The sequence below is a fragment of the Desmodus rotundus genome, chromosome 1 (assembly GCF_022682495.2).
Source record: "Desmodus rotundus isolate HL8 chromosome 1, HLdesRot8A.1, whole genome shotgun sequence".
NCBI lineage: Eukaryota > Metazoa > Chordata > Mammalia > Chiroptera > Phyllostomidae > Desmodus > Desmodus rotundus.
The window spans coordinates 47,786,159-47,799,437 of NC_071387.1; the positions used below are offsets into that span (position 1 = coordinate 47,786,159).

The window sequence follows — 13,279 nt, forward strand, 5'->3', positions numbered from 1 at the left end:
AGCATGAAACGAATGCTCAGCATGTTGCCTGGTGCAGAGAAGGTGTTCAGTAGAAGTTCCTGTTGGTGTGACAACATTACACAGAGTCCATCGCACAGCTACTTTGCTAGACAGGTCTCAGGGAAACTCTTAACATTGCTATCATTCCTTAAGTAGAGCTGTATATTGTAGTTTCCATCAAACAGTAGACATGCCAGGGGAGATAGCAAGGGAATTGTTAAGTGAATCAGCCCACTGCACTCAAAACAGGCTGGGCAAGAACTAGTAGGGGAAAGAAAGGTCAAAGAAACGTCCAGAATGAACGCATCTGGGAAGGCACAGATAAGGTAGCATGTGGGTATGAGGAGCTTGGAAGGAGAAACAAGGGGAGAGAAGCTGAAAGTTTTGACTTCTTTCCAGTTCTGTCCAGGGGGCCCCTCACTCAGCTCAGCTCTGGGTTCACATGACAACTCACTGAAGGTGAAAATAGTGTTCACAAAAGTAGGTTATACTAACAAGCAATGCAAATGTAAGGGGTTGTTGTTATTACGTGGTGGAAGCAGTACACTCAAACATGTCTATCACACATTTCCACTAGTGGCTCGGTGCAGTCCAAATTCAGATACATGGCTTTTGAGTTAGGGAGTAGGAGTGAAAGGCACCCATTTGCTCTCTGTGAGTTGGGCCCTGACTAATCACACTTAACTGCTTTAGGACTGGGGTGGCGAGGACATAAAACAGAGGCAAGGAAGGTTCTTCCCCACAACAGTGTAGCCTGAAGGTCTGAGCTTAGACATTCATTTCTAGTAGAACATGACCTTGGGTTAGTCTTATTCTGCATTCTAGGATGCCAAGGGCACTAAAAGAGATATATTATTTTCCTTACAGGAATGTTGTAAGAATTAAATAAGATAGGAGATGTCTATGCCCCAAGGATAAAAACTGTGAGTATCCAAAGAAAAACTGCTGCAAAGGGCGAGCTTCAGAGTTGGATAGACCATGGTTCAAATCCCACTCTGCCACTTACCAGCCTTAGGAAGTCAAGTCACTTGTTATCTTATTTCCTTACTGATTTTCATTATTCTTGTATTTATTCACTGACCACATAAGTACAGGACCAAACTGATCGATCACAATGTTACTGATGATCTACTTTGCACCAGGCACAGTGCTAGAGATGCAGAAATGAACAAGACTGAAGGGTTCTGTCCTTATGAAGGTGGTATTTTTATCGGAGAAGAGAAATGGACAATGAGCATCTTGAGCATCAACATTTCAAAGGCCTCCCAGATGATTCTAATGAGGGTCACCAACCACCGACCAATGTCAGAACCCGACAGTCACCCCACAGACGATCACTGAGCATCAGCTATGTGCCAGGGGTCCTCTAGGTTTGGGGTTCCAACCAGGAAAGTAAGGAAGAAAGAGATTAAAAAAGACTAAGAGAATATTATGCAGTCATAAAAAAGAGTGAAATCTTGCCACTGATAACTGTGCTGAGGGCATTAGGCTAAGTGATATATGTCAGACAGAGGAAGATAAACACTGTAGGATCTCATTCACATGGAAGCTAATCAGCAAAGCAAAACAAAAATGGAACAAAATCCCAAGAGAACAGATTGGCGGTTGCCAGAAGCAGGTATGTAGGGGGTGGGGGAAATGGGTAAAGAGGGTAAAAAGGTACAAACTTCCAATTTGAAATAAATGTCATGGGGATGTAATGTACAGCATAGTAACTATTAATAACACTGTGTTGCATATTTGAAAGTTGCTCAGAGAGTAGATTTTAAAAGCTCTCATCATAAGAAAAAAATTTTTGTTAATATGTAAGGTGATGGATGTTAACTGGACTTATTGTGCTGATCATTTTGCAATATATACAAATACTGAATCATTATATTACATACCTGAAATGAATAAAATGTTAGTTATATACATTACTATACTATATTGTAATTATACACTATATGTTTAAAATATTATTTTAATTACTTTATTATATTAACATTACCTTATATATAATATATGATATGAATATATTAATATTCTATTGTTATGTTACTACATTAAGGTCAGTTACACTTTAATTTAAAAAAACCCTAAGATTGCAAAACCAGTAAGTGGTGGAATGAGGACTTGAAACTAGAGGCTCCTGTGTCTGTGCTCCTAATCGCTGTGTTATACTGTCTCGTAGATGATACGTGGGAGGCCCGGGATGCCCAGGGCACCCTAATCTATCTCGGGGGCCAGAAAAGGATACTCTGTGGAAGTGGAAGTCAGGCTTAAGCTGTGACTGAATTAAGAGGAGCCGAGGCAGAGGAAATAGTGTGCAATGACCCAGGGTAGGAGAGAGCAGAGCGTGTTCCAGGAGTGAACTGTGCAATGCAATTTGAATGGAGGGAGCAATAGGCGAGCTGGAAAGCAGACTCCTGTCAGGGCCCTTTCCCTAAGAGCCATAGGAAGCCCTAGGATTTCTACAGGGGAAAGGCTAGAAAACCTGAGAACTCTGCTCATGAGTTCCCCATGAGAATTCTGCTTCATGAGAACTGTGCTGCCTGGGGAACCCAGATTGGAGCAGGGCAAGAGGGGATTGCAGGAGGGAAGGGTTTTTTTATATCAACTTTCAGAATCAATTTGTAGACAATGGTTCTCTTCCAAGGACGGCATAGCACTTCTGGGCCACTTGGAAATGGGTGGAAATAATTTGGATTGCTGCAGTAACTGCAGATGTTAAAAACTCAGGAATGTGAGGACTGCCCCCCAAAGGCCATCTTCCAAATGCCAAGGGGGCCCACAGTAGGAAATCCAGCTATTGGTAAAGCCGGAGGCTTCACTGTAGGAATATAAATGTTATAAGTGGTGATACTGCAAAAGCAATTGTATAACTGAGAGACTTTGAGAAATGGAGGGGGCCAAAGAGGTGAAGGGAAATATAGGGGTGAAAGTTTGTTCATCTTCCATAGTGGGTGTTAAGAGACACTATCTAAGGTTTATGAGTCCAAAAATAGATGGTTCAATGAATTAAAGTTATAAAGGGAATTGAGAGAAAAGTAAAAAATAAAAATATAACTGAATTGTGAGGAGAAAGAAAGGAGAAGAAATGGTACAGTATAAATAAGCTAAAGGCTTTATTTTTTCACAGCAGGGAGTCAGCAAATACTGTTAAGGTTAATGAATCAAGAAATGAAGGTGGAAATACAAAATATTTAAAATTATAGAGGAAACGATCAGGAAAAAAAGTGGAATCGAAGTCTGAGTTCAAGGATAGGGAGCAGTAAGGGAAAATCTGACTTTTCACTTTATCCCTTTTCCGAAATACTGTTTGCATGCTACTTCTATCTGTATAGGTTAACATCAGCGAACTTTCGTGTCCTACTTTACTTAATGCATGCCTCTCTGGTGGATGTCAAACAGTCCCTCGTTCTCAGAGGAGCTGGCTGTCTTCAGCAGGGACCCATGGAAACTACGGGCCACCTTCAGACTGTGTGCGGAGTTGTGTGCCTCACAGGCACTGGGAAGTTCCCTGGCCCCCCGGGTCTCCATCCACTTTTCCTTCAGTGACTGGGGAGGAAGGGTGCAGTTGCAGGGAGGGGTGGGAAGAGGAAAAGGGAAAATTCTCCGAGGCACCCTTATTTGCTGGATGGCTTGCTTCTATTCCATGCAAGCAGGGTAAGGGCAGGGACTCACTCTAAAGAAACAGGCAGGTTCCTAAACAGCCCATGTGTTAGTGAGTAGAGGGTAGGGGGAAGGGTGAAGTGAGGTGGGTGGGAGCAGGAGGTAGAATCCAGCAGGGTCTGAACATTAGCCCTCCAATGTTCACTATGCAGCAGGGCCTCTATTTGCCACTATTTTTATGCATCTACTTGGTAGAACCCCTCCTCTATTTCTCTCTACTGCTTTCCTGTGAGATAGTGAGATCATGCGTTGTTAGCTGCTTACGTATCTGCATCTGAATTTTTGTCATCTGTGGTCTCTTTAAGGGTGAATCTCAGCCTCATTCGTCTTCATATCTCCTGCACTGAGCATATGCCTAATAAATGCTGGTTGAATAAAGGAATACATAAATGGATGAATGAATAAATAAATGAAAGCCAAGTAAATGAATGAAACGCTTATTATAACCCTTTTTCAAAACATTAGCAAAATAGAGTATGGAGCACAACAAAAAATTTCATTAATTTCTGGTGCATCCCCCATTGTGTCAGTCTGGTGCAAGTCTACTCGTGTGTGTATGTGTGTGTGTGTGTGAGAGAGAGAGACAGAGAGAGAGAGAATTGTGGCTTCGAACTGAAGTTTAGCTGTTAAACTTGGACGGTTACCATATTTCCCATTTTTGGACTACCCTCAGGGAATCTAAGAAACAAACAACAAGCAAACTCCCTAGGTGGCCATGATTCTGAGACAGAAAACTGGAAAGAACTGAAGGATATAATTGTGCATGGCTGGGGACAGCATGTGGGTGTGGGACTGTCAGCTTGAAAAGATGAAAAATAACTCATTACCAGTTGAAAATAATTAAACAGAAATTCATTAATCCAGTCCAGCAACTGCAAATGAACAAAGGATTGTGCTGGTCCCACTGTACCTTGGTAGGCATGGGCTTCTTAAAGGATATTTCCGCTTGCATCCAAACACCCCTTGGGGATTCCGTAACGGACCAGATCTTCTCTTGAACCACGTGGTTCTCTTCAAAAATATAAACGGCTAGGGTGTCACTCATTTTAAAAAACCCATAGATGGAGTAATAAAAACGTAGGCAATACTGCAAGTTTCCCGGCAAGGTGGGACCATAGAGCCTTCCAATGTAGCCAGGCTGAGATGTAAACTTTGTGTTGGCCAGCAAGTAATACCCTGTGAACAGGATGAAGCAGTCAGTGTATCAGCAATGAAGTTTAAATAACCTAACCCAGACTGTCAAGTGGAAAAATTTGGTTCAAGTAGTAGCATTTGTCGAAAGACTATTTCCATTGGCTTAAAATCGTAAAGCATTTCTAGTATTTGTGGTTTAGTGATAGAATATACTTACAGTATATTGCCAATAAGCCTCCAATTCTAAGTAAGGTTCATAAACAAGTACAGATTTCCAAGTGCATATGCCCAGGTTCTGGTCATCAATCAGGATTTATAATTTGCATGATCATGGGTCAACCAGCTACTGAGTCACAGTGAGCAAGAAGCCCAGGGCAGCTTTTCCTTCTCTCCGCAGTGACCAGTGGAGATTGGGAGACTACAGGCTGGCCTGGCGGTCCTGGTCTTATGTTGAACCTGCCCCTGAAGAGCAGGTTTGTAGTCAGAAGTCCTGTATTCTTCCCTTATTCCTTCTAACTAACATAAAGGAAAATACCATCAATAACCTCCCTCCCACCCGCTCTACCACTTGGGGTAAACTTAAAACAGGTCTATGTATCTTAGAAAGCCTGGGCAAAAGAAAAAAAAAAATACAAGAACCCCTCACTTAAAGTCATCAATTGGTTCTGTGATTTAAGTGAAAAGACGTAAAAAGAAACAGTTTTGCCATATGCTAATTGATGTAAACAAGAGTTAAGTTCCTACAGCATCTCATCAGCATTATAGTAAAATGAGGTAGAATGAAATGGTGTTATTTCCGGACCTGCTGTACTGTACACTTTTTCTTTTCCTTTTCTGCTCCTCCCTCTTTAAATTTTTTTGGGTGCCTCAGTCTTAGGTATAGAGATAAGTTTTACCCAATTATTTAACTCATTTGGCAAAAAGTTCTGCGGTTATTTTACAGGAGTGGTATTATGAACTGACTTGTATATGAGTATGTTGAAGCCCTAATTCCCAATGTGACTGTATCTAGAGAGAGGACCTTTAAGAAGGTAATTAAGGTTAAGTGAGGTTATAAGTGTGGAGCTTTAACCCTACAGGACTGATGTCGTTAGAAGAGGAAGAGACACCTGAGATCTCTCTCCACATGTACACACACAGGAAAGGCCATGTGAGGACACGCTGAGAAGATGCAATCTACAAGCCAGGAAGAGAGGTCTCGCAAGAAACCAACCCTGACAGCACCTTGATCTTGGACTTCCAGCCTCCAGACCTGTGAGAAAATAAATTTCTGTTGTTTAAGCCATGCAGTCTGTGGTATTTTGTTAAGGTTGCCCAAGCAAACAGGTGACTGTACAATAGCCAGCAATCTCTTTGAAACCTAAATTTAATCACTATCTTCTCTACTTAACACCTTTCAATGGCTTGTCATTCCCTTTATGATAAAATCCCAAATGTTCACTCTGGCCTGCTACACCCATGATCTATCTCCCTCTGTAACTTCGTGTTCCTGTGTTCTCCTCCCCATGGTGCAGCCACACCAACCTTCCCTCTCCTGGGAGTGTCCCGCTCTTTCCAAACTCGAGGTCTCCACAGGTGCCATTCCCTCTGCCTGGACGGCCCCTACTCTCCTGGCTGAAATCCACTTCCCTCAGAAGTGGATTCCCTGGATCCCCAATCAATGTTAGGTTCTTTCCTCAGTTCTCTCTCAGAGCTCACTCTTCATCATTTCTTGCATTGCATTTAACACAGGGTGTAATTATGAGTTATTTTGTGTATATATTTGTCTAATTTTTCTCCTCTACACTGAAATGATTGTCAGCCAGAGAGGACAAGCTTCATGCCTGACTTGTTCACTACTGTGCCCCCAGGAGTTAGTCTGGCCAAGGTCAGAATAGGTTTTGTAGGGCCTATTTTTTGACAAATTAAGCAACCTCTGAAAAAATAATGCACACTTCCAAGTATAGTATTGCAAAGGCCCCTTGCAAGGTTTTTTCCTCTGGCCCATGCAAGGGAGGCATCCTGAAACCGAAGCTTCATCAGCTTTCTGGTAAATTCACCCCAGTGCCCAGTGTATATGTAATTGTTGAATGAATGAGACACTAACCCCTAGAGAACCAACCAGTTTCTAGCAGAGTGAGCTCTGCAAGGGAGGCCGTTAAGCGATATGCAATCCTCTCACAGGGAGCTCAAACTGGTATCTAAGAGTTCCTTGTAGATATACCCTTCAAGTGCCCACCCAACATTTCCAACAGCTTTTAGTCCTCCATAATATATATTTTTATTGTAGTAAAATGCCCATAACATAAAATTGACCATTTCAATCATTTTCAAGTATACAATTCATTGGCATCTAGTACATTCGTTATGCTGTACAACCACCACTGCTATTTAGTTCCAGACCATGTCCATCACCCCAAAAGGAAAGTCTGTGCCCCATAAACAGTAACTCCCCATTTCCCCCTCCCGGCCCATGGCAACTCCCAATCTTTGTCTATAAATTGCCTATTCTGAATATTTCACATAATTGGACTCTTACAGCTTTGAAAATGTACTTCTCCATTTAAAGTAAAAACCAAGATAATTTTCAAAAGTTTGACTATTATTTAATTGGCAAATACTTCTGCTAGCCCAGCAACTTGAACTCCAGTTTTAAAAAATGGTCAAATACCACTTGCCTTTGCTTCTTTACAGCTGCCCTTTTAAAAGCTGGTACCTTGGTAGGTGTGGAATAAGAATGGAGAATGGAGCACGAACACTACCCACCCCTTTCCTCGCCTTCACCATCCTCCCCACCACTGCCAAAGTCCCCGCATGGATAGATTTCTGGTTTACCTAAGCCGGAAGTGTGGTCACCAGCCCGATACATGTTTGGCTTTACTTTTACTCGAGTCCAGCCCGGACCTTCTTTATCTTGGTAAAAGTTGCAGAGATCTTCCTCAAAATTGCAGCTTGCTTCTAAGGCACTGAAAGGAAGCTCTGCGCAAAGAAGAACCAAAGTGAAAGCGAGCTCAAACCAAAGCTCTCAAAGGACTACCTCAACTGATTGACAGATATGTACACATTTGTGCCAGGGGAGAGCGGAGCGGTAAAACACAACAAAATATTTTTACCCTAATGGCACAGTGACAGGTTAGCATCAAACCAACATGGCAGCATGACAGGAAAATTGTTCTTTTCCTCCCTAAAGGGATGGAAGGAAGGAGTTATTTTTATATTCTATACAAAAATAAAGAGTTGCCAGACTTCAGAAGAAATACCCTTTCATGCTGTAAAGACTATGAGCACTTATCATATAATTCACAATTCAAAATTCATTCATATGAAATTAAAAAGAGAAGGTAAAAAATGTTAGGAAATTCTTAATTTCTCTTCAAGACATATATTTTAGAAATAATCTTCTCCAGAAATACTGTTCCTTGTTGATTAATCTCTGTGTCAGAAGCACAGCCTCCATCTATGGATAACTGACATCCATAGCAGGAGCTGATCTGCCAAAAGAAAATCACTACTCAGTATAAGTCACGCTCTTCAAAAAGATACACCAGTTCTGTCACCCGTACTCCTATTGCTTGGGCTTTTGCAGAGTTCCAGTATCATTTACCTGGGTGTATAAATACCACCTCAGATTAGATTGCCTGGAGGGAAGGGAACACACCATATTTCTGTTCTTCTAAGAATAACTTGTTCCTAGCAACAAGTCATTGCAAACCTCACCGTGCTGATTGCCCTCCGAGCCTGGAGGGAATGGGACAGTTTGGGACACATTTAATGTAGCCAAATGGGATCCTGTTCTGCATGCTGACACCCACTGGTCTAATGTTTTAGGGCACGAGAGAGGGGGCACTGCTCTGAATACCCAGAAAACCATCTCCAGGGGGCCATTTGGGGTCTGGGAGCAGTGATGTGATGAAACAGGGGCTGTTTAGACAGGAAGACTCAGCATACTCTTGATTTATCAATTTTCAAAGGAATAAAACATTTGAGGGGGCTGAGGAGCTGGCTCCAACTAAGGCGACAAAAGAGGCATGGCAACCAAATACTGTAAGGGGCCAAAGACTCAACCTTGGCCCAGGAAAACCAACAGCTATAAGTGTCATTCTTGAGGCCACGGCAAATTAGTATATTGGCTATAGTTTAGTTGATAATAATCAGTGTTAAGTTTCCTGAACTTAATAATTATGTTGGAGAATGTGTTTGGTTTGAGAAAACACACATCAAAGTATTAGGGGTAAAGGGGCAGAATGTCCACAACCTACTCTTAAATGGTCGATGAAACAAATGTGGCAAAATGTTAACAATCTGTGTTGTAGATCTGAGTGAAGAGAATATATGGGAGTTCTTGACAGTATTCTTGCAAATTTTGTCTGAGTTTGAAATATACAAAAAACAGTGTTCTAAAAACACTAAATTAGAAAAAAATGTGACTAACATCACAAAGAAAATAATAGGAAGACAATGTTCTCGTACAACTGGAACCCGATTGTGTCTCAGATGACACATGCTAGCAAGCGTGAAAAATGAGCACCCTGATGAGCTGGACAGGAGAAAAGGAATGAGAAGAACCCTCAGCTCTGAGACTGGGAGATTAGCCCCACACTGCTCTGCCCCACTGTGCCAGTACCAGGGAGCATCTTCAGGCTATGAAGACAGTCTTTCAAAAATGAAAATGAGCTCATGCAAACAAGGATCCTTTGACGTCCCTCCATGGAGATTTGATACCACGGGAAACCCCATGATGGCCTCCAGTCTGAGTCACCCCTCTGCCAGCCAGTAATGAAAAAGCAGATGAAAATTTAAAATCTACAGATGGCTGTCTAGCTCAGAAAACAGTGTGGCCTTCCACAAAGCCATGCTCAGTGAGAACAGCAGGTCAGTGAAATTACTCGTCAGGAATGTACAGCAAGAAATATACCCCTGGGTGGCCACAGGAGAACCATAACCCACCTATGAAGTACGCAGGGGAAGGTGGGAGGTGGTATGAAATCCTGAAAGTAAGCAAGGACCAGTTCCTTCCATGGTGACAGACTGAGTCCTCCAGAAAAGACTTTTTCTGAGGATGAGATTAATATCTAGTCCTAAAAATGGATTTGTCCAGGACTCTGAGAAGGTCTGATAAAAAGAAAATCTCAAAAGCATAACTCAGAGCCTAAATTGTTTTACCCAGAATGCTTTTTTGACCATGAGATAGTCTTTAATTCCTGAAGGTGGGGCCCAGGGGCCTTTGTGTGGCCTAACAAGCTCCTCGGAGATCTGAGGTGGGGAGCCTTTGCTGCCGGCTTGTTACAGAAACACCTGGCTAAGTGGGATCACAACCGAGCTACTGGGGAGTGTTAATGACGTATTTGAAGCACAGGATGGGATCAGGCAGTTGGAAAGCCCTGAGCAGTAGCTGATCAGAAAAGAAGGTCCCCAGCAAGGTGCAAATAAGCATTATAATGTAAGATTTAGTTAATACCTTGCTTTCTGACATTTGAACTTTTTAGAAATGAGAGGCTTTGAAGATAATGTAATCAGACAGAGGGTCCTGCAGTTTGAGAAGAATCGGTGGCAGTGTGTTTCTCATCTTTTGCGCTGCTCCTTGGAGTTCATGGAGGTGAAGTCAGTGTCAGTCCTACATAGGGATCTAAAGGGCTCATCGGCCCCTGCGATGCCAGAGGGATTCTGGGTGCTGTGCGCTCTTCAGGCTACTGAGTTTGCATGGTAGTTTTACTGTAGCACGAGCCAGCCCACAAGCAGGCTGAGACAGCTCGAAGTTGGCGTGCGGAAGAGGGTGAGTGGGAACTGGCACCAGACCAAAACATCATGATGGAGCAGAGGCTGGGCCAATGACCAGCCTGGGGAGATGTCTCAAGGCCTCTGAGCTAAGGAAGGCTGTGGCAACTTCAACTGGAACCAAGGCAACAACTGGAGCCAGGTTTGCAATGGAAGAAGAGGTCTGGGCAGTGCACTGTTATTGGTAAATAACAAGAGTGGTCAAGACTAGGATTTAGAGGCATCCTGTGAGATATATCCATGAGTGTCAGCCCCTCCCAGTCCCTGGCCAGTGTATGGGGTGGACCCAACCTCGGAAAGGAGGTTGGGCCTGTACAGGTCAGAGCAGTGAAGCTTTCAGTTTGGTAGGATTCCTAAAATGAATGGAATCACCTGTCAGGCATGCAAAGATTGACAGCCTTACAGGAGAGCCGATTCCTATGATCTAGACTCTAGATCTCATGGTGGAAGGGAGGGAGTTTTAGGGGTAGAAAAGGCTTGGAAAGGGAAGTGCTGAGGGACTGGGGAGGTCTCGCTGTCCTCTGGAGCATTCTGGGGAAACACTCAGAGAACGAGAGGACATGGGAGTTTAACCCCTGTGACTCTGTGAGGGGTCTCAGGTTGGGAAAACTGGATCAATTCTAAGCCCAACCAGACTGTGAGAATGAAATGCTTCATGCGTGGAAATAATCCCTGTCCTGGCCTTCAAGGAGGTGAGGGAGATGCTAGATCCAGCTGGGAAAAACAGAGACAGCAAGTCTGGAGCTAACCGAGATTTTTACAATGTTGGCACCTGTTATGAAACAGAAGGGTATAAACTACTTGTGAAATGTAAGATGAAGTATGAAAACTAAAGGGCTCAGCTTCTGAGACTCAGAATCTGACTCACAGCTGCTTCATGAAAGACACAAAGCCGCTCCGGCCTCCACATTCATCGAGCCAGTGCCCTCTGCTGCCTCTCTTCAATTTCAGTCTGAGCCCCTGTTCTCCAGGGAATGGATGGGAATATTTTGAAAATTAAGTAAATAATATTAAGTTTCATGAGCAAGCATTTCTGTGTGGCATATCTGCTAAGACCTTCAGAGACAATAACTTATCAATCTTCCCGACAACACTATGGAACAGATTCTTCCATCCTTGTCATACAAATGTGGAAAGAGTCACAGAGAGGTTAGTTAACAAGCTCAAGGTCACACAGCTTGAAAGTGGCAGAGTAGGGATGTGAATCCAAATTCCTGGGCCTTGCGCATAACACTATGATCACATGTTTAAACCACTTTAAAAGCAAAGTTAGTACATTGGGAAGTTCTGAAGACCAATTTGGAGTCTTGGTTGACCTAACTACATAAAAACATGAATCTCTGGTGGTCCTTGTGGAGGAAGGGTTTCCATGTGGGCTGGATTTTACAGCCTGAGGTGCCACCAGCCCTTTTAGTAAATGGTCCTTATTTTGCTGGAGTCTGTCTTTTCCTTTCACCAGTCAGTATGAAGGAGCACACATATATTCTGTATCTCTTAAAAAGGCAGAGTATTTCCAAACATTACTTCTGAGGTGGCTCTATAGATTCAATGACCTCCCCCAGCTGCCTCTTCACCCGACCCACTGCCCAGTACAGACCTTCAATAAACACCTCTTCTCACACATGTGTCACTTGGAAGTATAAATGTTCATTGTAAATGCTTAATGACTAAGAAAAACTATCTAAAAACAATGATAAAGAGGTTTTGAAACTACTATTAACATCACTGAATTATTAATTGGGGATGGGATTAAGGAGCAATCAGATTTTAAGAAGTAAAACAATTTTGGCTTTTGTGTTCTGCCAAATTTAGAGACTCTTTTAGTCTTTGATTGAAGTTTAAATTAAATAATTTTCATGAAAATATGTAAACCCAGTCTGGTATCTTCTGTTTCACTAGCTTTTATTTAAAAATTAGAATTAGTAAAAATAATATTTGGTTTTGGCAAATTAGTATGTTTCTCTCTAATTTGAGGGTAACAGTTTAGACTGAGTGGAAAATGTTACCTTTTTTAGTCTCCTGGTTTGTAGAATATATCTGAAACCATATCAAATTAGAGGCTAATTCTATCTTAAGTGAAAGCCAGACTATAAAGGCCAAGTTCAAACATGCACTTTCCATGCTCCATAACCCAAAACGAGGGCTCAAAAATAACATGGGGAGACTACAGCGTCTTCCTGGGGCCTCTCAAGGAAGCAAGGTCACTAAAAGGCAAGGTCAGTTGCACATGTCTGGGTTATCATTAATAGAGTGTCTGACTTACTATAAAATATTTGTTTTCTAATTCACTTTGAATTGATTTGCTTACCTATTTTTCCAGAAAGTAAAAATTTCTTCTCTTTTCTAAACCTCAAGTATATGGAAATTACAAAATTAGCCATGATAGAGTAACCCGAGGGTTTACTTAGAAAGAGAATTTAAATTGAGTATAAAATATTTAGTAAAAAACCATCATAGAGATATTTCCCATATACTAATGTCTTTAAACATGAAGGTATTTATAGGTCTTGGGTATATAAAATTGGAAAGAGTCTTCATAATTCCACTCAATAGATATTGAGATTTATTTCTACCTACACATCCGTCTATGAACCCAAGATATCCACTAAAGAGAAAGATGGAAAAAGAATGAATATTATTTAATTTTCACTTTCTAATAGGTAAGGAAGATGAAAACTCAACACTTGTCAAGGGCCTGTGGTGCCAGAAAAATAAGATTCACTCTATGATGAGAGAA

General features: G+C 42.0%; 1 protein-coding gene and 1 long non-coding RNA gene across 4 annotated transcripts in view; one reads left to right on the forward strand and one right to left on the reverse strand.

The window, feature by feature from the left end:
* Nucleotides 1-897, forward strand: part of LOC139440918 (uncharacterized) — a 52,937-nt gene extending 52,040 nt beyond the window's left edge. Inside the window, exon 3 of the long non-coding RNA XR_011651219.1 lies at nucleotides 868-897. This is a non-coding gene — a long non-coding RNA (uncharacterized lncRNA). The remainder of the gene's footprint in view (nucleotides 1-867) is intronic.
* Nucleotides 1-13,279, reverse strand: part of MAMDC2 (MAM domain containing 2) — a 125,723-nt gene that overhangs the window by 36,095 nt on the left and 76,349 nt on the right. For all 3 annotated transcript variants that reach the window (XM_024555239.3, XM_045191264.2, XM_024555247.3), the window contains exons 8-9: nucleotides 7,603-7,746; nucleotides 4,565-4,830 (exon numbers count right to left, since the gene is read on the reverse strand). In XM_024555239.3, the coding sequence (XP_024411007.2) occupies nucleotides 4,565-4,830; nucleotides 7,603-7,746 (410 nt within the window). The remainder of the gene's footprint in view (nucleotides 1-4,564; nucleotides 4,831-7,602; nucleotides 7,747-13,279) is intronic.